The 26,228-nt window shown below is 38.8% G+C and overlaps 1 protein-coding gene across 1 annotated transcript in view; it reads right to left on the bottom strand.

Annotated features, from left to right (window-relative positions):
* Positions 1 to 26,228, bottom strand: part of EHBP1 (EH domain binding protein 1) — a 204,788-nt gene that overhangs the window by 88,017 nt on the left and 90,543 nt on the right. The window contains exons 9-10 of the mRNA XM_041404490.1: positions 22,604 to 22,856; positions 16,126 to 16,309 (exon numbers count right to left, since the gene is read on the bottom strand). Coding sequence (XP_041260424.1) covers positions 16,126 to 16,309; positions 22,604 to 22,856 — 437 coding nt within the window. The remainder of the gene's footprint in view (positions 1 to 16,125; positions 16,310 to 22,603; positions 22,857 to 26,228) is intronic.

Raw genomic sequence — 26,228 nt, 5'->3', positions numbered from 1 at the left:
CATCTGCAAGGTGAGAGCTCAGGTCAAACCCAGGACAACAGTCAGGGTGAAATGAGGTATTTAGGCAAACAGCAACACACAAGCAACACTGGTAACTAAATCAGCTCTCAGCCACAGCAGAGATGTCACAGACTGAACTGAGAGACAAAGATTACCTGAGAGGGTTTTTTAAAGAAAAAACAGGATGACAACACTTGAAAAAGCCTTCTCTACCAGAAACAGAATGCTTCACTCTCAAGCACCACTCATAAGCAACACAGAAAACAAAAAAGCATTACTAAATACAGCAAGTGAAAAATTAAGGAATGACAGGCTTGAATATTCTTGCTTTAGTTGCCCAACAGAATGAGCATTATTTAAGCAGTGTGAAGGCAGATTGTTATCTTTACCTCTCTGAATAGTACCTTATTCTGTGAACAGTCCCCATGGAATAACAGCCACTACTCAAGGATTCAATGGCTTAATGAACATAACAAGACTGGCACAATCTGGAGCTTAATTTGCATGCAGTTTGAATATTTTTGCTTTATTAGTTTAATTTCAAAATAAAAATACGTGTAAAAGTAACAGCAATTCAAGTGCCACTCGGTTTAACATATATTTTTCCAGGAATGCTTACATTATTCAAATTTGCTAATTGCTAGGACTTGTTCAGCTAAAAGGAGAAATGCATGTTAAATGAAAATATCCTTTTTGTTTTATAATATGTAATTAACACAAGCTTTTCTAGCTTCAACACTGTCAAATCTATCCTCTTGAAAAATACACACATAATTTTCATGCGACAAATTAAATTTGGTGTGGTTATGCTTTTAGCACTCAACAAGTAAAAGCTTGTAAATGAAAAGCTGAAGCATAAAGGTATGGCAAGTCTCATTTAAGAAATCAAAATCTTTGGGAGAGAGGAATTCTCTCCTGCAGAACTCAAGAAAAGCTGGTAATAATTAAATACTGCCTCTGATTAACACTTTACACTACATGTTTATGTTGAAAGCCCTTGTTTAAGCAGATCATGATACAAACCTAATCAAATCACTGAATTTCATTCTCTTATGATGCCTGGCTAATAACCACACAACTGTTGGAAACTGTCAAAATATTTTACAGCTCAATTGTAATTCCCATCCAAGTCTAAGCATGCAGTAATTGGGCGTTAGCCACGTTCCAGGGGTGTTACAGCAATGCACAGCAGTCAGATCTTCTGGGTTTCATTTTTTTAAACACATGTAAAACTCCTAAATGATCCCCAGGATCTACTCCATAAAATTTTGAATTAAGTATTAGTACACTGTCCACAGAGACAGCTTTTTTCATTATTCAATGTTAACATAACTTATGTTAACATTTTAAAAATTAGCTTGATGTTTGGAACTACAGAATTTGTTCAGCAGCTTTTTCTTTTTCCTTGGTTTAAATTCCCTAAACAAAAAATATGTTGTGATTTAAATAAAAAAATAAACACTTTGAGCAAAGGGTTACATGGCAAATATTGTAATATTAAAAGATTTGAGACAAAATGCTGATTTTGATTCAAGGAACAAATTTTGCAGCTCATACATATGGAGTATTCCAAGCTAAGAGAGAAAAGAAGGGTACTGCCACAACAGGGTATGTGAAGAACCAGACAGGGTTTTAGCATGCACTACTACACTTGCACTGTGCACAGTACTCGTGAGCATAGGACCCAGATAATGGCCTGATGGGTTTTCCTGAACAGACAACTCCACAATTCCATAGGCATTTCTGATTGGAGTCTGTATTTCTAAGGCAGTATCAGAGATATGGATTCATGACTTCCTGGTCTTTCAACACTGCTCCAATCATTAATCCATGCATTAATGTCATTAACTCCCAGTGACAGGCAGATGACATCAGTGGATCCCCAATACATTAACGTCCATTGGATTAAAATCCTCAAGAGGATTGAGCTTCCACAAATGAAAGAAAGTGTTACATTTCAAGTGCCTTTTGGACTTAGTTTACACGGTGTGTTAATTAAAATTAAGCATTGCTGCCAGGTTCTCTATTGGTCCCCAGATGATGTGATGATTAACGTGCTGGGTGTGAGCTGCTTGTGATTCCAAACACCCATCTGCAGGCAGAACTAGGGAACACCCGGACAGAAGGACTGCACCAGCAGACTTCAGTCTTTCAGTCAGTTATTAGAAGGAGCATCAAGGGAAGGTATCAAGTGATCTTTCTTGCACAGGGGGATGAGATGAGATTTATCAGAGAAGACCAAAGGAGCAACACAGGATAAATCTTCAACCAGCACAAACGCAGAAAACTCACACTTGAGCCTCATACATCATCTTTAACATGTCTGATCATGTCCAGCTCTTACAACATGTTGAGCACTTATCACTCACACATCTCAAGTCTCCTGCAATACTTTTCACTGCACAAGCACCTCGGGATAGGTGGAGGAGGGAAAAGAAGGGAGCCTTCATTCCTACACAGGAATTTCCATGCTTTGGGAAGTGTAAATTAGAGCATTACTACTAGTCTGACAGTAAGTTTGCTAATAAATGTGTAGCAACATATCTAATTGCATAATGGGAGATTAAATGATTATGACAGACTTTGAAATGGGGAGAATAAAGGGAAGAGAAAGCTAATGTAAGTGAAAGCTCTGGGAAAGCTCTGGTAACACAACAAACTAGCTGCAATTTCCAAACTTTGGTGATAAATTTATAAAAGCCAACTGCTCTAAATAAGCTTCCAATGGCATCTACAAAATTTGTTCCAATACTGAGCGTTAGTTCCAAGCTACATGAGCTTCTAAAAATTATTCAAAGGTGCAGCACCCATCATCTTAAAAACACAAGCTTTTAACACTTCTAGGCAACACTCAGCAGCAGAAGCATCAGTCAAGACATGACTGGGAAACAAGCACAGCAACATCATTTGATTAACACCTGCCTTACCTTTAAAGTTGTACAGGAGTGGAGTTCAAAGAGCAGTTTTTCCTACAGTTACAATAAAACTTACAGAGTACTCAAACAGAAGTGCTGAAGCTCTAGTGGGAGAATGACAAGTTGATAAATATATAGTGTGCACGTTGCTTTAGTCATAGTTTAGCTTCTCAATGAGTTACATTCACAGAAGTTTTTTTCTTTACCACATGTAAATAATAAAAAGTCATTTAGCAATGATTTTTATTTTCTCCTGTTCATAAAACCTTGGCAGTGCTAGGTGCTGGTACTTCTGCAAGTCTGGGAGTGGGTGGGAGGAAGCAGGAAGGGAAGGGCACTGGACTCTCAAAAGAGGAGTTCAGGTAGGCAAGGTGGGTCTCACTGCTCTCCCAAAACCTCTTTTGCAGCTGGTAGAGCCTGGCTGTTTAGAAGATTCTTCAGAGCAGAAGTCAAACCAAGAAGCTCCAAGCAGACTAAGGAATGCTATCTCTGTCCCTACGTTATGGAACACCACAGAGGTAGTTTATGTCCTAAGTCAGACAGAAGAAGCATATTTGTAACTAACTTGCCTACAAAAAGAGGTCAATTCTTAGGGAATCTGAACCTACAACTCACAGCCATACTCATCACCAGTTTTTAAAAGAATCTTTAAAGTTGAGAAGGACAAAACAAAATGAGACTGTAGTAGGATTTGATCTCTCTCACTCTCCTTTTGCTCAATAAATATGAAAATAACCCATTTTAAACTTTTTTTTTTAATGTGAATCTATTTCTCAAATAGTTCCAAGCAGATATGCATTTTCCAGTGTCATTTAGATCATCTGTTTGAGGATCCACACAGAGTCCATTAGTCATGCAGGGACAGAAGCAAGGACTATGTTAAGGAGTTTAAGGATGTGAAATTGCTAAAATCTGGTCAGAAAATAGGCCCACTGCATGATCTTGCTTTCTTTATTCTTTTTCTTCTGTATTGACCCCGAAATGCTGGCAGAGCAACTGTCAGAGAAAGTGAGACCGAGGTGATAAAGGACCAATTACACTTCATCTGTGCTCAAAAAACCCCAAAACACAGAAATCTATACAATACCCAAAATCCAGAGCAATACATTTCATTTGTATGGGGACTAGTCACAGTACTGGCTTCCTCCAAAAAAAGGAAGGAAACACTTTTCCAAAAGGGAAGAAAGTGCTCTGAAGCAAACCCTGTAATGTCCCATGTGTTGTATGGGTTCCATGATTCTCTAAATGCTTGCAAAAAAGACAGATTGTGATTTTAAATCAATCACTTATGTAGCCAATGAGACCAGAAATGGAAGAACATTTCAAAAATGTGGAGGCTCTCATTGGAATTATCTTCTACTATTCCCTATTACTCACACCTATGCCACATTCTGGTCCTACATTTGAAAACAATGTTAAGCATGTAAACACAAAAAAGGACACTGTCCTAAAAGAAAACCTAATTCTAGCAGGCAAAACCCCAAACATCTTTTTTTTTGAAGTCTAATCTTGTTGCTATAAAGGAATGTAAAAATAGCTAAACACTTTTCCAGAGAAAACTCCATCCCTGAAAACCCCTCAAAAGCACTTTTTGTTCTTTGGGTTTTTTGTGGTTTTTTTTTTTTTTTTTTTCCCCCCCCCCCCCCCCTTTTTTTTTTCTTTTTTTAAATCCTAGTGATAATATTCCATTAGCATTTTTGGTAGAGTGGAAAAGTTGTGGTTACAGCTATAACCACATTGAGCATTGCAACAGTACTTGATTTGCCATGTTTTTTTATATGTAAGCCCATTGACTGGGTTCTGATCTACACACCCATGTCTCAATAAAAGACTGACTCCCATTATGTTACTGAGTCACTGCTGTCAACGACAACCATGACAGATGACTTACCAATAGCACAGAGGGCCAGGAGAGCACTTCAGAAAAGCATCAATTCTGCAGCATTGCTTTACAGTGATAAAAACAAAGCTTTTCACAGAGTTCCTAAGAACACCTTGGCAATGTTGAGAAAAGGGCTCATGGTGTTATGGAATATGGTTGAATTATGAAGCAGATTGTAGAATAAAACACTTGAATTATGATCTGTTAAGCCATCTGTATCAAATTGGTGTCTGAATTCACTTTCTAGAAAGCCTGAATGTAGATAATAAACATATATTTGTTACATATAAATGTATATATGTATACAATATTCATACATTGTTATAAAGATATACATATAACACATATGACTTTAATGTATCTATATATACATACAGAAATAAAATATACACTCTCTCAATATATAAAAAACACCCCAAGCTTACTTGAAGTAACAGAAACACATTCTGACTATGTGTTTTTTAAGTAAAAATTACTTTCATTATGCTCCAGAAGCATAAAATACAAGGCAGATAATTGGAAAAAAAAAAAAGAATACAAAAATAGAACACTCCTCTTATTTATAATTATTTATGGTGGTATAACATTTTAGGATATTTTAAAGGTTGTTTGGCTGAGTTGGATTCTAAGGATATATTTGCACTGAAGCAAGACAAGAAACATGACCCCTGCAAGGCTTTAAGATTACAGTTCCTTGTCTCAAAGGTGTTGATGAAGTGAGGGAGAATGAAGATTTTAGCTTGCCTACCAAAGAAAAGAAGACTGTACTCTTCCCTGTGGCTCACCCTTCCAACATCCAAAAGACAACAAAGGGGTTAGAAACAACTCTAACCTGCTTCAGTTCCCATTCGTGGAATCTTGGGTGCAAAGATTTCACTGCTCTGGAACACAACTGAGGGGCAACTAAAGGACCTCAGCTTCTCCCTGCCTTCAGTGGACTCTGCATTAAGTCTCAAGAATGCCTACAAAAATCCAGGCATGTAAGTCAGCATCTAGAAGTTCTTTCAAAATGTATTACTCTGGTTCTGCTGCATGCCTGTGACAGCCTCTGCCCCAGTTGTGCAGGCACAATTTGAGCACTTGTGTACACATCTGTGAGCTAAATGTTGGACCCCACACTGAGCCCACAGGGAAATAAAGGTGACTTTTTACAGCCACAGTGGGCTTTAATCCATGCCATGCAAGCAACAGTGATGCGCTCTTGGTGCTAAAGATTCCAGGCATGCATATGAAATTGCTCCTCGTCTCAAAATTAAACAGCAAAAGGACCTTAATCAAGGTTAAAAAAAATTAGTCATTAGTCACAAATTAGTCTCCAGTACCTGGAGAGCTGTGTTCTTCAAGATATTCCGTCCCGGGCCGGGAGGGGTGTGTGTGTGTGTAATTTTTTTGTTTTGGTTTTATTTGTTTGGGGGGAGGGGGTGTTTGTTTGTTTGTTTGTGTCTGTTGAAATATTCCTTATTTTGGGGATGGGAGATGTGTTACAACTACTGAGTATCCTGTGGCACAGCATCTGTGAGTGGGAACACACAGCTCACTCCAGCAAGCTCTGCTCTAAAGGAATATGGGGAGAGGCAGGATAACAAGTATTAGAAGATGTTTGACCGTGCTACATCCTCTGAATCCAAATGATTATTCCCTTGTGAGAGACTGCCCTCTCAACACCATAGCTCTCTTTAAAGTGGTGTAAGCATTTAATCAGTGAGTGTTTAATCAAGCTTTTAAATATTCAAGTTGAGCTAATATACTAAGCTCACCAATATTTTTCGTAACATTTACAAGGTGATTTCCTTAATGGCTTTAGTTTCTAGCTAGCTCCTTTAAATCCCTTTCATTGAGCTAGAGCACATGATTTCATTCACACTTTAAAAGCTTTTCCTACACATGCCTTTCAAAGCTGATTTGTCTGAATTAGACATATGAACGATATCTAAATTCTGTGCATTGCTCATTACTACAAACTATGAAGTAGCATTCAAGGCTTAACACAATTATCTGCTAAACTGCAAAACAGCTCTTGTCAATAATGAAACTAAGTAAAATACATCTGCATGCCCTCTTTTTATTGAGATAAAAACAAATTTGGTATATCTAATTACACATACAACTACTTAAGTTGTATCAGAAAGGGTTCTTGCTTTAAATATATTTTTAACCTTCTTTTCCCCTTTATTCAGAGTCTCTGTACAGAGTGCCTGAAGTATATTCACTTGAGATCCATCTTTATTCTTCTGCACAGGACAAATCAAACCATAAAACATTAGCAGGATCTGGATTTTGTATTCAAATGGCTCATTCTCCACCAAAACAACATTTTTTTTTTCCTGCATACTCAATTTTTGTTTTCTTTAAAACAACTCAGAAAAAATGTGAAACTAAAAATATGGTACATGCCACAAACCCCTCAGACAGCTCATATAGTGACAGTTGCAGAGAACAGAGTTCTGCTGCTGAAAGAATAGAGAGAAATAGATTTAAAAGCAGGCAGTGAATCAAAAAACCCTGCCTTCAGCTCGATGCCAATAAAAACCAGAATCACTCAGTTCCTTTGGATTGTTTTCTATTTATTTTCTTTTCTTTTATGCAGTTAATATTTTAGGAAATTGTTGGGTTTTCCCCCCCCTTTTTTTGTCACCACAGACACTCCCTTTAGGCAACCGTGCATCAACAATCCTCCCACGTTCAAAGTCGGCTACATCTGTTGCTCTTTCCCATTGTTGAAAATTCCTGCCTTAATCCTATTTGACTTTATTCATGCAAAGGTCATCCTGAATTCAACAAATGGAGGAGCGATAGCAGGCACACTGTTGAACATGGCTAAAAAATGCTCTTGTAGAACATGCAGCTAGTGTGCCGGCACTATCGCACAAGGACTCGCTTTATTATGCAGCCCCTTGTCACCAGAGCTCTGGTGCAGTATGAATTGGCAACATATTTCTCCTTGCAACTCAGGAATACAACATTTTCCTTCTAACTGGCTGGATTTGCTCTCCTTTTAAAAAGGTTTGTGCTTCACTTGCATTTGCTGGTGGGTATGAGTGCAACATACACATAGAATACTTGAGCGTTTCACGTGCCCCAAGGCTTGTGAAAGCCCTCAGGCTTCTGGCACCTATGATTCCCTTTTTCTCCTGGATTTTACCTCTGAGTATATCTAGCTTCACAAATTCTGTTTCGCTAACCTGCCCACCTTAAGTTAAGGGTGATCACAATTTTAAATAAATTAGGCACAATTCTATCTAAAAATTGAGTATATCTAGCTTCACAAATTCTGTTTCGCTAACCTGCCCATCTTAAGTTAAGGGTGATCACTCCTACAAAGCAGGGTAGAACAGCTAATACAAACACTTCATTTCAGATGCCATCTATTTTGGTTTTTGACTTATTTTTCTTTCCCAGCAACAAAAAGCATTCTGGCTTAGAGCGGTGATTTATTCCTAGGCTTAAGTATCTGACCCAAACCAGAGAACATTTAGCAGGAACAGTGAATTAGTAAGCAAACCAAAGTTAACTATCAGACTGATTTATGAAGGGAAGATAATTATTTTTGTAATATGTTCATAACTCATCATGACAGAAGCAAAGGAATATTTATTCATGCACACTAATTTCCAATTTGAGGTGCTTGCCAACCACGATGAACCAAACCCATCCCTCAGGCAAGCAGAGAACCAGGCACATTGTTAATGTGCTCCTTTCACTGAGTGCTGCACCAGGGGCCACGGATGGGCCATGGATGGTGGAGAGAGCACCCAGGACTTTATCTAAACCAGCCCTATGTCGAGGTAACAGCTGAAAGTTAAATTCTACAATGCCAACTTCTACAAATTGTGTCGAGGTCCTTGTTAGTTGCAAGGGAACATTGGAAAGAATTAAGTTTTTATTTGAAAAGCTGTCCTCTACTCTGCTTGTGTGGATCTTGTTAAGGAGCCTGACAATAAGGTATCAAAACTGTACAGAAAAAAGGATAGATTTTTTCCAATTTTTTGTTGCAAAGATTTTGAGGATTTTTGTTTTGATGATGGTTGAAAAAGGTCTTAGGAGAGGAGAAGTGTTCCTTCTTTCTTCTACCTTTTAAAGAGCAAAGCTTGAACTAAACATGAGTCTGTGAAGCCCAGCATTAAAATCAAAGCCCTCCAGGTCACAAACCAAAGGAAGGTGATCCTCCAGCACCTACATCAGGAGCCCATGGCCTTGGGCCATCTGCCTGCCTCCCCACAGCTCCCTTCTGATGGAGAAGTGAAGGCAAATAACTCACAGGAAATAGAATAAAATAAAAGGCCCTCACTGGAGGTAAGGGTTTTCCGATGACACCCCTCATCTCTCAGAAGCTGGCCTAGATCTCACTAGAGCTGGCCCAATGCAGCTGTCATTCAGATGGTTGGGCAGGCCAGGACTGCTCAGGTTGTGCCTAATTCCCTTGTCCTCTGGGAGGGAAACCAAACACTGCCATGGAAGCACTGATACTCAGGAACTGCAGCACTCCAGAAATCTCAGTGCACCTTTTCCACAACTTGTGAAGTAGTATTTTATGACAACAAATCTGAGATGTATAATTTGTAAATGTAAGTTTAAATTTAAAATATGAAAAGTGAGGCCTGCAATGTCACAATGCTGGTGCAGTTACCAAACCTTACTTGCACAGACATTTTGCAGAAGTGGTAACTGGTGCAACCCAGAACTGCTGCAGGCACTGACAAAGTTTCGATCCATTTCAGTAGGAACTACATTGCACCAATAATACACAAATACCTTAAAGAGTAATCATGAAAATGACAGAAGCAGTCAAGCATTTTTCAACCTGAACATTATGTATATTAATTTGCAATTAAAAATATTTTTCCAGGACAGCCCTGGAGACCTGTTCTCTGCATCCCCACTACTAATAAGGACCAAAAGAAGAAGCAGTGAAACACATAAGTAGCAGCACTTAAAGTTGCCAAATCAAGTGTTCAAAGATTATGGTTACAAATACATTTTTATTAATACCCTTTGTATAATAGTATATACATATTTGAATAAAATCAGAGGTTCACAAAAAATCCACCTCCAGATTACTGTAAGCTAATGCTTTTGAGTCCTCAGTGTGAGTGACCTAAGACCTGACCTTACAGAGAACTGTTTGTTTTAGGACAGTTTATGTGACACAGAACAGCACCATGTCAGCTGCATGGCACTACGGTCAAGCCAACAGCTCTGCTAATTTATCTGGGCTCGATCCAGCTGTGAACTTGAGAAAAAACTCCAACAACAAACAAACCACCACAGTCCAAAATCTGGTTCAAGAGATCAGCTTAGCACCATACATAAGGAATTCATGACAGAGAGAAGGATCCCATTCACTGCTCCTGGACAGCACTCAATTGTCACAGAAGGCAGTGCCTTTTGCTGGCCCTTGGCTCAGCACACAGCCTGGACTGGCTCCCTGCAGAGCAGAACACACAGTGTGGCATGAGCCACCATGTGAGGATCCATCCATTCCACCCAGGTAATACTCCAGCTTCTGGGACAAAGAGAGAAGTAAGGGGCTGAAAATGGAAGCAGCTGAGCTCTGCCTCCAGACCTGGGCAAAACTCCTGCTACAGAACATTTGGGCAAATTGTTGAGGGTTTTAACCCTCAAATTCTGAAGGAAGCATCTCTCTTAGAGATAATGTGACTATAGAGAAGCACCTAAATTTTTTTGACAGCAGGGGCACAAGATACCTCAGACAGAAGGGCAGAAACACACAGAACATGGAAGGGCTTGGTTTCCTCTACAGTCTTGATGTCCAACAGTGGGTTCCTGTTGGCACCAGTCATGGGAATAATATGAGGGCAACATAGTCAAGTTCACAAACACCACTTAAAACTCATGAAAACAGTAATAAGGAATTGCTTAAGTATTGGATTAAAAAATGGAGCCTCTTTTAATCTTTAACACTTGAAAGGTAGCAAGTTGAATGACTTGCCTGTGCTCCATATGATTATCTCACTGTCTCTCTGTTCCTATTATGTGTGCAGCTTCTTCTTCTTCCTATTAAAAGGAAAAATGTCTTTGGGCTGCATGTAAGGGCTGATTTTCTTAGAGTGCCTTTTTTTCTTTTTTTTTTTTCATTACAGGAGACATCCTCCAATTCTATCCAGTACCTTCCAGGTCTTCCTTGGGCTTGAACTATCTGTCTACAAAGAGTGACAAAGACCTTATGAGAAGGAGCTGTACAATTCCTTTGCAGCAAATGTGAAGCTGAAAAGGAGCATAATTATTGAAGAAGATCTCCAGAGAGCTGGGAAGTGCTTATGTGAATGGACGTACTGGAGATACCTTTGTTACCAAGAGACAGTGAGAGATCTTCATCTCCCATGTGGCATTTAATGTCATTCCTCCACTCAGCTGCATTACTGCACCTCTGTTTTAGGATGAATTCTTCCTACTGTTTGGTCACACAAGGTTGATAATCTTGAGGTAAATAAAAGTGGAGAAAACAAGCACCTGGAGACTTTAGGATCTCTGATATCTTGGAATTGTGAGGGAATCTGTCACTTCCCCCTGTTCCACTAAACCTACCTGTTTTGTTCTCTAAGCATTTATTCTGGCTTAGAATGAATGAGAAGGAGAAAAAAATTACAGGTTCCTTCTTGTTCCCTTGAGAAGTATCTGGGAATTTCTCTTCTTTCATAAGGAAGTAATTTGTACCTCCTTTGCTGCTTGAAGGACAAACTGTCAGGCAGAAATCTTTCTGGACAGCCTGAACATCCTGAAGCATTGCAGATACACAGCAGATTACCAGGGATACTGGATGGAGACTGATTACTACATGTCATGCAGAAAATGATTCTGTATTTCCTGTAAATGTTTCATTATAGCTTAAATCAGCCAGCTTGTCTGGCATGAGAGAGCAAATTATTGCTTGGCATGCAAAGCAATTAATTTTAGTTTTAAAATGAGAGACAGAGAGAGCTTTAACAATGATGGTGACAAACAGAGATGTTACTATTGGCTTTGGACTGCTATGTGAATGTGTATTCTCCTCTTCCACTGACTTAAAAGGCCATCACAAGTTCTTGTCTAAAAGCACCAAAACCAATTCCTGTGTTTTCATGACTACCAGCAACACCGTGACCATCATAAAGGCCAGAATGGTGTATACAACGACAGTCTAAAGGTGATTTATCATTCTTTCCTGGTGTCATACACTTTCATCAGTTGCAAGGCATTACTAAAAATCCATTCAAGGTAAACTTCCAAAAGCATCTTGTGGTCTGATATCAATTTTATGTCTGTTCATATAATCATGTATTGCCAGAGAAAGATCTATCCCCAGGATGGAGTGCAGGAGTCTCGTTTAGTGGGAGATTCTGGGCAAGCAGCTGTGAGATGGAGCTCTGAGAGCTCCCAAATTCCAGGCTGGCTCATCAGCCTGCAGCAGTTACTCTGTAAGGAATGTGTTTAACCAACACAGGCTTCCAGACCCTGAAGATGGGAGAAAGGATGTGAGACCAAGATGGATTCACCAAATATAACCTACCTGTTTACTTTCAGTAGGTTAATGGTAATGGCAGAAACCTGATGGATTCATGAGGCATCAACATGAGCTTTGGCTGAAGTCTGGCAATAAACTGAATACACCAAATCCCAAGAAAAGCCTCTCTCAGAATTGCTTGCTGAAAGTGAAAGGCATAGGCTATCCTTCAAAGGAGTCAATGAGTAAATGACAACCCAGTGCAAGAAATATTTTCTTCTAACATTTAAAAATAACTCCATGGCTGAGGATGCTTACCTGTTTCCTCCTCCCTAGTAAATAATTTTTTACCTCCTACATAAATTCAGTAGCATTCCTGTCCCTTCATTCTCACAAAGACAATAAAATCCTTGATTGTGCAGAGACAGATTGCTTTAGCTCCTCTACCATAAGATACAGGTGCCAGCTCTGGGACTGATCTTCTTTCAAATAAACTCAACATAATGCAGAGAAGAGAAGAAATCTGAAACTGGCTGAGACTGCACCCTGCTGAAGTTCATATGTATATTTTATAATAAGCTAAAGAAATGATGAACAATGATATGCATGCTATGTACTGGTCTGATACCACATTTGGAGCCTGAGATCACATTTTTTTCCCACAAAGTCAACAAGTGGGGGAAATGTAAAGTCTCTATCACCTCTGTGAAAGGCAGAACCTGGTTATCCAAACCACGTAAAGAGCAGTCACAGATGTACGACAGTAACAAGCCCAACAAGGCTTCAGCACTGCTGAGCTTGACAGCACTGTAGCAGTTTGATGACTGAAGAGCTTAATTACAGCTTTGCACTTTGTCAGACTCACCTAAATAGAGTCAGCATACCATAGTTTTCAAGTCATTTGAGATGATTAACTGTGGAGTAACTCCAGATCTCAGACTCTGCATTGTAAGCTCTCTCTGATGACTCAGATTAATTTGGAGGAGATACACAAGACAGGAGAGAATGAAGATATTCCTTTAGGAAGTGTGAATAGCTAAAAAAATTTTAAAGCACAACTTCCTTCAAACTCAGATATGGCAAATACTGAGCTAATTCTGTGGGCTGAAGACCTGGACCTTCACGGAGTGTTAAACGCTGTCTTATCTAAGACAGATAACTGACCCTTCCTCACCAGTACAGCTGACAGAGGATCTCCAAGTATCAAAAGGGCCTGCTCAAGGGGAAGACACTGAAGAGGCTTGGAAAGGGTTTGCTGCTACAGGTAACTGACTCAATAAACTTGTTGGTGTGTAGATGGCAATGACAGCATTTGTGTTTTTTGGATTCAGCCAATGTGATGAATGCCACTAGCATGTGAAGGAAAAATGAGCAACAAATACTTTGTCAGAGATTTGCAGAGGAGTTTTTGGAATATTTTTCTTTAAACTCTGAAATTCTAATATTAATGCTGTGTTTGTGTAGTTTAAAGATTAGCATTTCTGCTCCACAGGCATTTCCTACTACAACAACCAAGAAAGGGCATTGAACCTGCTGAAACCACTTAGCCTCTGGTATTACTCCCAAAACTTTCTGTGCAAGCAAACTTGGACAAAACACTGACTAAAACACAGGATTTAACCTCCCTTTACCTAGGGTTTACCTCTATAGGACTATTCCCTTACATAAGGGCATGTACTAAGTTCATGTTTGTATAGTGCCTATACCTTTGGATGGAAGTTTTTCCAGAGCTGCTACAGATTTTCTCTATTATTGAGCAATAAACAAGTAATTTGTGCCAACACTCCAAGTCCCACCTGGGCACTATTTTGTACTGTTCTGTGAGAAAACGGTTTCTTTTCTTTTAAATGCCAGTACTTTTCCAAATTTCAAGAAGCATTCCAAGTAAAGTGCTTTTGATTTGATTGCAAAACAATTCAAGCACAGAAAAAAGACTATGCTTACAGAAAGCTTTCTGCATTGCAAGTGACCGTACAATATTTTAACACACCCACTCACCAAAACTTTCCACTGTAATATAATGAACCAGGACACTACATCTGCTTTGGAGCCTTCTCTAATGTCTCCTATCCTCCAAAATGCTGTTAAAAAATTAATTAAACCTTTCCTATAAAAGAACATGTGAGCACTGAGCTCCACCTTCCCTCCCAGCCCTAATGGAAATCAGTGTTTCAGCACGTGGACCTCTGCTGATCTCAGCTGTGCCTCAGGGTCAGGGACAGAAAGGTGGGCTGCAAGCAGGCAGGCACAAAAATATTCACCAAGTAACACCACACAGAAAAGCAGGAACTACCTGACTGTCCATAACAGCACAGCCTTCTCAGCAAGTTCCATCCTGAATCTTTTCTACACCAATTCCACCTCTCAGACACTCTAAAGCTTCATCTAGGGCAGACAAAAACTACAACAACCAAGCTCGGTAGTAACATGTTCTTTCACCACAGCAAAGACATATGTATGAAGCAAAGACATCTATATAAAGCAGAGAGACACATTTCCTCGGATGTATATCTGTAAAAAACACACCTCTCAAACAATGAGCAAGGGGAACACAATTTCCACCAAGCAATCTGATAAAAATCTACACAGATGTCTCTTCACAGCCTTGGTAGTGCCAGAAAGGTTTGCTTTGGCCATTTTGCTTTGACCCAAGAGTCAGACTCCATCAGAAATCAAATGTGTCACTTTTCATGCAGAAACTCAAACAGAAACTCCAGCTAAAAGGACTGAATCCCATTTCAGAGCATTATAAAACTGCTGTGCTTTGATTTCATGTATCCCTGCTTCTGTTTTGCATATGAAGAATAACTTGTGAAGTGTACTTGTAGTCTCACTCCACTGTTTTGTTTTGCAGTGAGCAGACAGAGATTAGATTTCTGGTCTTGTACTCTTTAGCCTGAGTGAGTGGTAAAATGACAACAAGATCAGAGCCTGAGTGGACAAGGACATGTAAGCAATCTGGCTGAGTAGTTGCACAATGAAATGATAGGTATGACAAGTAGCTTCCCTCAATTCTGAAGCTCAAGTACAGCAGCTCTGATTCAAGGCAAACCAGATGATAATGTGCATCCATTGGGCAAGACACACTGGAAGGGAGGCATTCTGTCCTCATCTTCCTACCTTTAAAACAATGTATGACATTCATTTCTAAGAAAGGTCCATTAACTTCTACTATTAAATGCTTATTTTGTTTAAAGAAAAAGCACAAGTGGTGCTAACTGCTGAAACACTGGAGCTGACATCCACACTGACAGAAGTTGGCTGTTGTAGAAATAGAACACCCACACCTCACATTAGCTCTTCCAGTGAAATTAACTCTATTTTTGACTTGAAAAACAAATGGATGTGCATATGTAAGTATCCTTAGTCTGCACATTCCTAACAGACAGCTAACCTGATTTCAAGTAGACTCTCTTTTTTTTTTTTAATTACTTCAACATAGCTTTGGAATTGTACATATATAAATCCCAATACAAATATACAGTACTAAGCTTTTAAAACCCAGATTTATGACAGAAATGAGGAGACAGACTCTTCAACAGGGGCAAGGCTTAGGAGCATTAAAATAGATCAGGTCAAAGCACTGTTCAATGTGATTTTCTTCCTTCTCCATGGCACATCCAGCTGTCCTGTAACACCGGTTACTAGAAGACTCTTTTCTCTGAAACTGCAGTTTCAACTATTACTGTTTTCACCGAATCCTTAAAGAAAAAATACCAGCTCCTACTGTTGCATCCTCCCTATGAACCAAGTGAAGAGAGACAAGCCAACACCTTATTAAGCCCTGGCAAAGCTTTTAAGATGCCAGCAGAAATAAACAGGATGTTTACAATGCACAGAAAGGTACTGTTATGAACAAGGACAAAATTTTGGTATGAAAAGCTTACCTTAGGAGAGGAAGAAAGGTCCCTTGATGCAGGAATTGCTGACATGTTCTCACCCATGCCCATCTCTGTCTTTGGCAAGAGGTTTGGGGGTTCAGGAGCTTTTCTTTTCATCTTCTTTTCTGGTTCTTGCAGAGCAACTTTAATTAAAGCAGGGCTTGATTTTGGTTCATAAAATGGATTTGATCTAATTAAAAGAAGGGAAACACATTTCTTGGCTATCTCCTTGGAAATAAATCCAAAAATAAGACCTGCTTAGGAAAGTCAATGACTAAAATGCTTTTATTATCCCACATAAGAGTGTTTTACCTTTATACACTTTTAGATACTACATTTTCATACCATTGAAAAGAGAGTTACAACAGCTAAAACTGCATTATTCAGTCACAATTTTCACAATTTTTATAAAGTCCTGTAAATTGCAGAAGTTTTATTAACTGCATAAAGCTAACTCTTCAATTATACTTCTCCATCTATCAAAGAGTGATCTGATTTTATGACAAGATCAATACCAAAGAATGTGAGCGAAGCTGCTGGGTGTTTAACACTCTAATGAACAGGATAAAGATAGCTTCATTAGAACAATTAAGAATCAGGCCACTGGTACAGTCATGGTCCAAGAGGGTTTTAGAAGCCTCACTCTTGGCTGTCCAGTTTTGGGAAGTTTGGCCTCCATGGGGACACATTCAGCCTCCAGTGTATTTCAAACTCTGTAGTTTACAGGCACCACAACATTTTAAGAAAACACCTTAGGTAAGAGAACAGAGGAAAAAAAACACATCTGACTTGCACATATCTCTCTGCAGACACCAGTAGGCATCACCTGTCTATTTGGATAGCTGTTTTTATAACTAAACCTTATTTGAGAATGTTACAATGCAAACATCTTCCACCAAGTAAATGCAGTCCAAAGAATTATCGTTAACTCTGGTGTCCATGTTCCAAGTCTTCATTTGTACCACCCTAAGTAAATACCACCACAACCAAATTCTGCCAAATTTTATGTTAGCTTGATACACCAAATATCAATCAATCAATAATATATTATATAATGGCTTCTTCTACAGCAGCTTTGTATCCTGCTAAGGATACTTAAGGGAATCTTTGTTGAATTATTTAATTATTAATTATTTGCTTTTCATATTTTGCAATCCAAAATTGGACAGTTAGTTATGAAATCGGTGCAGTAATTTATTCTTTTCTAGTCCCTCTTTCCCCTGCAACATATATTTATCACGTATCTCAAACTATGATTCCCAACAATCTATCTGCAGACAGTTATTATATGCAGTGTAACCAACAACAACAAATAACCCCAGTCCCTTGAAGTCCCTCAGAACTCAACTCTGGATGGAAACACTAATGCATTAAATAAAAGTCTACCTAGCCAGATCCATTCACAAATTCCCTCTCAGGATAAGAGTCAGGAGCTGGTACACACTATTTTTAAGAACTACAACAGCAGTAAAAACCAACTATTCATCCAGTTGCTTTCCACACAACATGAAATTTCTCTCCTTCCTTTATACTTGTAGTATAAAAACATCTTTCAGTCTCACAGACAAACTTTAGACTTTATTTTAATGCAATTTACAGTAATCCTGTTTTCACTGAGAAAAAGCAAGCAATTAATAACCCACATCACAGAAATCTACTTTTGAAAGTCAACATTTACCAAAGCACATAAGTGAAAATCAGGCATAAAATCTCCAGATCTTTCTAAGAATCTGCTGCTTCTGTTCCTTACAGAAAAAGACATCCAACTCCTGAAGCAAAAGGAAAGACTAACACTAAAATAACTCATTTGTTGACTGAAGGCAACTTTCAGGTGCTCCCACTTTGCTGCCCATCAAGTGCAAAGCCACCAGCACAATAAAAACTAAAGGGGACCAAAGGAACAAGTTAAATGGAAACAGAAGGGTGTTTTCTATGGGAGGCAGGAGGAAAAGGAGGTATTCAGGCTGGAGTGGAGAATGCATCCAGCTGTCAGTAGCTCTAATTTAGCTGACAGCCCAGCTCAGCTGTCTTCAGACACCAGAGAGTTCAAAGGGAGGTGAAAATGAAGATAAAAGAGATAAAAGGCTGAAGAACAATGCATTCTATGGGACAGCACAAGGTTTTTATTTAGTTCCACAAGTCAGCCTTCAGAACAGCCAACAGGCACAGCATGTCTGGCAGGAATTTACCTCTGAATAAGAAAGGTGTAATTGAAAGGTGTTAAAATTATTTTGGTGTGAGAAAAAACCCAACACCTTATCAATGAGAGCAAACAGGTCTGGAAGAACCATCTTTTGAATTTTTAAGCTCCAGAACTGCCTGCACCGCAGGTGTCATCCCAAAAAACTGCCCTCTGTACGCACCAGAAGGAATTGCTAAAAGGACTTTTTCCTCTAGAGAAGAACTTGGAAACCAGGCTAAACCCACACATTTTGGTCACAGAAACAGACACAGGTACATGCACAGAGCAGACATGCACATGCGCTACCTTCTGTCTTCCTCTCTGCACTACCCTTAATTGGTCTTACAAAAATTGAGCAAGATTTTTGAAAAATAATGTTAATACAGGAAAAAAACAACCAAAACAGTTCTTTTCTGAACAAACTGTCACGTTTGAAGTAATGAGGATCCGATATATGTAGCAGAGTTTGGTTCAACAGCTTCCACATGGCTCTACAAGAAATTAAGCATCTGAAAAATGTGGTTGAAAAGAGCCTTAGCTAGAAAATATTAAAGCACTTTTTTCTGAGGTCAGCCCCATATTTACTGGTTCTGTGAAGTTATTTAATGGCTTCACATAAAATGATTTGTCTATAGAGACACTAGGCTGTCCTCCACAAAATTTAAAAATTCAGACCTGACAAGATACCTGGCATTAAACTCACTGCCTATGTGGTGGCTTGCAGCTTCTTGTGCAACAGGCAACTTCAGCAGATGGCAACTCGATAGCCTTGCCAATTACACAGCATGATTCTAAGCCATAAAATGATTAAAAAGATAAGAAGCCACAGAGCCAAATGATATTGGAAAGCAAGTTTTATTCTGACCAATTTAAAAATTATTTTGATCAGTCTTACCAGTTAGCTGAAAAAAAATTTAAAAATAAACATTTTACTGAGGAGGAAACCCAAAGTTGTCAGTGTGGCAGGGCTAAAAGAGCAGCAAATTTTGCCAGTCAGAAGAACTAAGGTTGAAAGCATTATACATTAAGCAGTTGTGAGCTGTGCTATTTTCAAATAATTAACTTCACAAGGTGGGCCATCCTTCACTAACAGGTGGATTTTAATACATAAAATTCGAAAAGGCAAAAGCAGAATTTTATCAGTGAAATGTCCAAACTAACAAAAGGAAAATGTGTTCCTTATATTTCACTAGGTATGAGAATTTAGTCAGAGGAAGTATGTTTTGAGAGCAGTTTTGCAGCAGAGTAAATGTACTGGCTCACCTAAGTCCCTCTGTGCCATGCAATGCCTCACAATGCTTATGCTTGTGACTGTGCTTTGTGTGTGTTATGAAGTATTAGTTCTCTTCACAAACATTAGTCAAATACATTTCAAAGAAGCAAATTACCCAGGTAAATCCTTCACAGAGGTGCTCTGAGGCCAAGTACCTTTTACAGGATTACAGTGAGAGTCTGTTACAAAACTGGAGTCAGAGTTCAGCTCTTGGGGCACTTCGTGTAAGCTCCGAGTCCAGAATCACAACTAAGGATCTGCCAGAGCAGAGTGGGACAAGGGTCCTGATGCTAACTGCTGCGTCCATGTCTCATGACACGACACTGCATCCCACACAAAATGTAAGAGGAAAATGCCAAGCAGTACATTAAGTGAACTCCAATTAAACGTTAAGACATGGGGGTAAAAATACATTGTATTTCCTGATAATCAATAAATCAGGAGCCTTCAATTTCTTCTGTTTCATGCCTTCCACCTATAGGTGGAAGGCAAAAAGGCAAAAGGACACCTGGAGACAGCCCTTGACCAGTGACAGTCAAAAACGAAAGACAATTTTTAAAAACTCAAAAAACAAGATGTTATGAGAGAGGTAGAAAATAACATGCAAAGTTTTCTATTCTCATGATATGACTCAGTTGTTCAGCTTTGTCTTGAATACACTGCTCAGGCCAAGTCAACACATCTTAAAATAGACACATAGCAGAAGAAATAACAGGGTCCAGAGACGGGCGGTGGAAATGATTAGAGAGATGAAGAGACTTCTGTATGAAGAGAGATCGAAAAAGTTAGCACTCAGACAAGTGACAAGGAAAGGTGAACATGCTAGAGACAGACAAGACAACAAATGTTTATGGCAGGTAAATCTAATACTACTAATTGTTGTTTTGATAAGCCAGCAGAAGAGACAGTATGGGAGTGGAAGGGAATTTATTTACAATCAACAAAAGAAACACATTGCATTAGAGATCTTGTTTCCTTGTGGAACTCTCTGCCACAAATTGACAAGGAAACCTAGACTTCGGTAGGCTTGAAAGAAATTACCCACTTATGTAGATAATAAACGCATCAATATTCACAGTAGGTAAAAACAATACACATCTGGACATAAACCCTCATGTCTGAGGGCACTCAAAAACCACCAACTTACATTGTCTGCAAGAATTTTACCTTTGGTGCTCACCAGACCATGCCTTAGCAAAAGCTTTCTACTTAAAAATTTGAAAATTAAGGACATGAGATGAGGCAAAACAGTGTTTGTAGAGGTGATCTAATACTGCATGTCCTGTGTTTCTAGACTGGACTTTAATCATTACACTCATTCCTCCAGAGTGTTTCACTGTAAAGATTCAAGGGTTCTCCTTGCCACACCTCCACCCAATGCACTCACAAATGGTCTCCAGGTCTTTTTGTATGATGTATTGCTCCTATAACTTCAGAAGAAAATGTGGAGAGGAAGATTACTTTGGGGGTCAGGACATAAAACTCTTTTGTAAAAGATGTAAAAAATTGATTTTAAAGTGTTTACTGACTCTTTATCCTTCCATCTTCCATGGGACACTGCTTTATCATGAAAATACCGACCAGCTTTACATTCAAGTAGAATCCACCTATGGATTTATCTTTGGGGGAAAAAAACCAATGAAGCAAATGGAATTAAAAGAAGGAGGCTGTTTTTTGTTAACCAAGGGCTAAAATCCAGTACACAGCAAAAAGAAGGGTTACAATCCTGCCACAAAACCCTTTGGCATAGATGTGCTTAGGGTGGAAATGGAAGTATAAACAGAAAACTTGCTCATCCATATGGCTTTTTCTCTTTCTGCTTTTTCCAATCTTTGCTGTCCTCTATAGCTATATCTCGGTGGGTGTAAAATTCACACATTTTTATCCCCTACGGGTTCTGGTGACCAGGGAAGGACCAGGAATGCCTGGTGTGTTTGTCAGTGTGATCACACTGTGCTCGGAAGACACAGCAGCCAGTGCTGTTTGTTCAGGCACTGTCCTGACAAATGGAGCTGGCAGAGGCATCATTCCCAATAACCTTTATTTATTTATTTTTATTTTTATTTTTCACAGACCAAACATCAACATTAAATCCATGGCTACAGAGCTTTAAAAGGACAAAACTGCAGAGCCCTTCCTATGTTTCTATTAGAGTGTCTGGGAATCCTTCCATTTCCTAGACCACAGCTATCGACAGAGAAACAGGAAGATGATGATACCATATCTCTGTTAATATTGAAGCAATGCAAATGTCATGCCATGATAAATCTCATTAAATAATGTAAAATTAAATGTTAATTAGAATTGTTGTCTGTAAAATTGCTCAAATATAATCACCATAACCTGTCTCATGAGTGGTGTGGTTGGTGACTAATGACCACAAACAAGGATTAAGGATGCACCTTCCAACCTCCCAAGGAATTGCAAAAAGCTCACCCTTCCTGATAGCATCTATACTGTAATACAAGGCAGTCAGTGTGAGTTTATAAAAGTTTTATGTGTGGTCATGCTGAAAGAAACAACCTAAGTAAGTACATATGGTGTTATCTTTCCCATATATATTCAGTTTATGAGATTCTCAAAAATGTGCTATGCAGATTGCAAAAGCTCTTCATTTTTACATACTGCATCAAGATAAAACAAACTCCCTGTTATCATTGGCAAAAATTATTATTTTTTGTAGTAAAAATAATGGCAAAAAGAAGAGGAAGGCTCAAGGTCTTGCTCCTTTGATTTCTGGCTCATTTGCAATTGTCAGAGCATGAAGTGTCAGAAAGATCCACAGATTTGTTCCCTATCAAATCATTTGCTATCAATAAGGCAAAGGAAAGTTCCTCACTGATCATGTTCAGCTGAATAGCATGACCTGGGGGTATGGTATTTCCTGCTGCTGAGCTGCCCAAGGATGAGTCTGTCCTAAGGAGGTGATTAAGGATCACCATGGTTCAACCCAATACACCTCAAGATTAAGCCAGGGATCCCACTACTAATGCCTGCAAAGCTGCTGAAAGATGGAGAATCATACTTACTCATCCAGCTCCTCCTCCTCAGCTTTAGAGGTATCTGCATAGAGGTATTTGCTCATATCCACTGGTCTGATGCTTTTCCTTTTTGCAGGTTGTGGAGGAGAATCTCTTACACTTCCAGGTGCTTCAGGTGGATGATCCGGCTCATCAAATGGGTTTAAGTACTCTGGAGCATCTTCATCCTTGAAGGGATTGTAACTGTCAACATAGAAACTTTCTTCTGGCTTTGAAGATGCAGCTCTTTCAGGGTGTAGTTCTAGCAAATAACAACAACAACAACAACAACAACAACAACAACAACAACAAGAAAAAAAAGAAAAAAAAAGAGACAGATTCAACAAATTAAAAATTTGAAACCATTTTATCAGATCTTTATATTTTAAAGGCATATGAAAAGGTCTGCTTCTTAACTCTCAACACATAAAGTTATAGCCTTAGGTGAATTTTCGTGCTTGTTTATTCCAAAATAGGTCTTTCAAAAGGTCTTTTAATTTAGACTATATTGATTGAATAGGCTTCACTTTCTCACTTACAACAGCTCTTTCAACATCAGTTATTCGTTTTCTAATTTGTCATATAAATGGCATCACAACAGATATAAAAACATTTTCACAAACTATTAGCCAATGTGTCCTAACAAAATGTTCCTATTTATTTATTTGAGCTTTTAATAAAGAAAAAAAAACATTTTATAATATTACTATTATTGGATTTAAAAATGGTGATAGTAAGTAGGTGGCCTTTTAATTTCTTAAAATTATTGAACTAAAAATTAGCAATTAAGTATGACCAGTAATTAATATCAAAACACGTGTGCCCCTGGTAACAATACAGAATCTCACTGTAAAAACAAATTTCAATTAACCCTAAAGAGACAACTAATCAAATCACTCATCTTTTATTTGGGCTGTACAACAAACAGTTACAGCTGGAGCTGCATGCTGTTCTCTGTGTAATGTCCTTTCTGCAGTGTCTGTTGTTCTACACTGAATGGCTTCTGCATACTGAATAATGCCAATCCCCATAGAGCAATACAACATTTCTTGCAAATACGCTTGGTAATGTTAATTTTACTGTTCTTGCAGCATCAAATAATCAGCAGTTCTGTTCAATAGCGGATGTAATGTACTTCCAAAATCTACACAAATAGGAACTTCAATGCAGTGTCATTAAAACCTAACTTTCAATAACCATATCCACATTATTCTTAATGACAAGTGTGTGTTTTTCAGAGATATGATTACTAAACTGGACTAAACATACTTTTAAGGTTAAGAGAGCAACTCTAAAATTTATTTGTAACAAGAATCTAAAAAATAAAAAGATGGACTTTCAAGTGGATTTTTCACTGAAGAAATATTTGGGAAAATGAAATCACTAGTCACACAAAGAACAAAGGGAAGCACTGTGCTTAGGTGAGCTTGGATGGATGTACCAAAGCTGCTAATCCTGGCGAATTGCTAGAAAATGTGAGAGTTCTCTACCCTGCCAGCAAACATCCAGCTCACCCTGAACCCAGCCATTAGCATAGCCCAAGGTGATGGAAAGCCCTACCCCGCGCAGTGTGACCAGCTCTAGCTTACAGTGTGAACCAGAGCCATTCCTAGCTGGATAGGAATATGATCCCTGGCTGCAGGTAGTGACTTCACCTCTCTGTGCACTGGACTAGTCACTAGATCAGGGCAAAGGCTCAGAGGAGGAAAGGCTTTAGCTCTTCTCAGGACTACAGAGATCCACCTGCAGCCTGTGGAGGAGACCCATGCTGGAACACGACCATACAGACAAACAACTGCAGGAAAAAGTCAGGGTGTGTGTTTGCAGTATGTCAGCTGCAGTGCATGTGCTCACTCCTACCCCAGAGTAAATGCTTATCCCTTAGGAGAAGGGAATAAACTACTGGGAACTTATGCTGGGAGAAAGTGTAGTTACTGCACAGCAGTATTTTAATCCTAGGTTATGGTGGTGATGTGATCATAAGCCCACAACCTTTTAAGAAAGCTGTTTCAGAGAAAGCCGCAGTGAAATAACATTGAAGGTCTATAGCTTAACTGACAGTTAAAAAGAAAGCATTTAAAGCAGAAATCCTTAGAAAACACAAATATGATCAAATCAAGCAAGAACCCCTCAGAGTACTATAGATTAAATATATCAGAGCAGAGCCCAATATCTAAAATGTATCTGTTCATTTATTTTAAGCTAAACTGGAAAAGTGGTTCTATAGGTCATTCTAGCATCCAGTGCAGGTGGTCAAGGCCATCAAAAGCTTCACTCTGCTTGCCCTGAGATGTCCTCAGTGTGGGTATTTGCACCTGAGCTTACTCCTTGACACTCAAAGCCTGCATGTCCAAACTGTTTTTAAAGTCAGGGGAGTCAAATCCCACCCTCACTGTACACACAGAATCTACTGTACACACCATGCCTTGAAACTCACAGTAGTCAGAATACTACTCAAATATTCCCCACACATTTAGTGATTTGATGAACTAGAGCAAGCAGAAGTGCTCTGGAGATGTTTCCTCAGAAGACAGTTCCATACAAAAAGCAAAAAAAACTAATGAAATGCAGAAAAAAAGGACTGATACCTTGTTCAAATAGTGTGGCTTATTGACAAAGCTTTAACCAAACTTTTTACTACTTTAAACTTTGCTCAGATATTAGAATATTTTATCAAGGGAGTGGACAACTACAAATAGCTGCTTCTGCAACTCCATATGATGGATCATTGCACCTGCACATGAATCTGTTGATAAATACACATTATCATATCTGAGGGAAACTTTCTGATAACACACAAGAAGAAAACTCAGTAATATATCCTGAAGTTAAAAATATTCAGGGAAACAACCTCTTAAAACTACAGTGTAAGCTTTTATTTTAAATTTGCTTTTAAGTGTCTCCTGGAAACAATGAGTTAAATGCTTGTTTAAATCTGATAAATTTAAGGGGCAATGCAAATGGTTTTTGCAATTCTTTCTATTTCAACACTGGATCAAGTGCTGTAACCCTAACTATGACAAAATTATTTCTCTTTTTAATAGGCCCAACAGGAACTACATGTTTGGCCTTACACACACAATGTTACGTATAAGCGCTCAGACACCTCTGGCTTGTTATTAACTAAAATATTTCACAAAATCCTACACACAGGCTGAAATTAAAAATTAAAATAATTATATTAATTATAATTCTTAAGACACTTTTATAGGCAGAATTTTGTAGAGGCTCAGCTAAAACACACTTAACTTGGCTACTCATTCTCTCTGCTCCTGCCATCCAGGATACCATTTTCCTCCCCCTTCTGCTTCCTTCAAAGTTCCCACAGGGACAGAGGGTTCCCATAAGGGTCCCCACCTGAACCCAAACAGGTTCTCTCCCATGGGGTCTCTGAAACCCTTTAGAACAAGTTTTGTGTCAAATGTTGGTCGTCACAAGGCTCTCCATAACAAATTAATTGTTATGATGATGACTCAACAGCACTGCTCTTAAAGCCACACCCACTGTCACCTGTCACTTTTCTGTAACAGACTCATTTTCTCAAAGAGCTAATGATGCTGAGAAGTGCACTTTGGCAGGCTAAACAAATAGCAGGGGTCTATTTCCCTCTTGAAGCTGCTTTTACATTAAGAGG

The sequence above is a fragment of the Onychostruthus taczanowskii genome, unplaced genomic scaffold (assembly GCF_017590055.1).
Source record: "Onychostruthus taczanowskii isolate IOZ18803 unplaced genomic scaffold, ASM1759005v1 scaffold21, whole genome shotgun sequence".
Lineage (NCBI taxonomy): Eukaryota > Metazoa > Chordata > Aves > Passeriformes > Passeridae > Onychostruthus > Onychostruthus taczanowskii.
The sequence above is the reverse complement of the archived record's forward strand: the minus strand, read 5'-3'. Positions and strand labels throughout refer to the sequence as shown.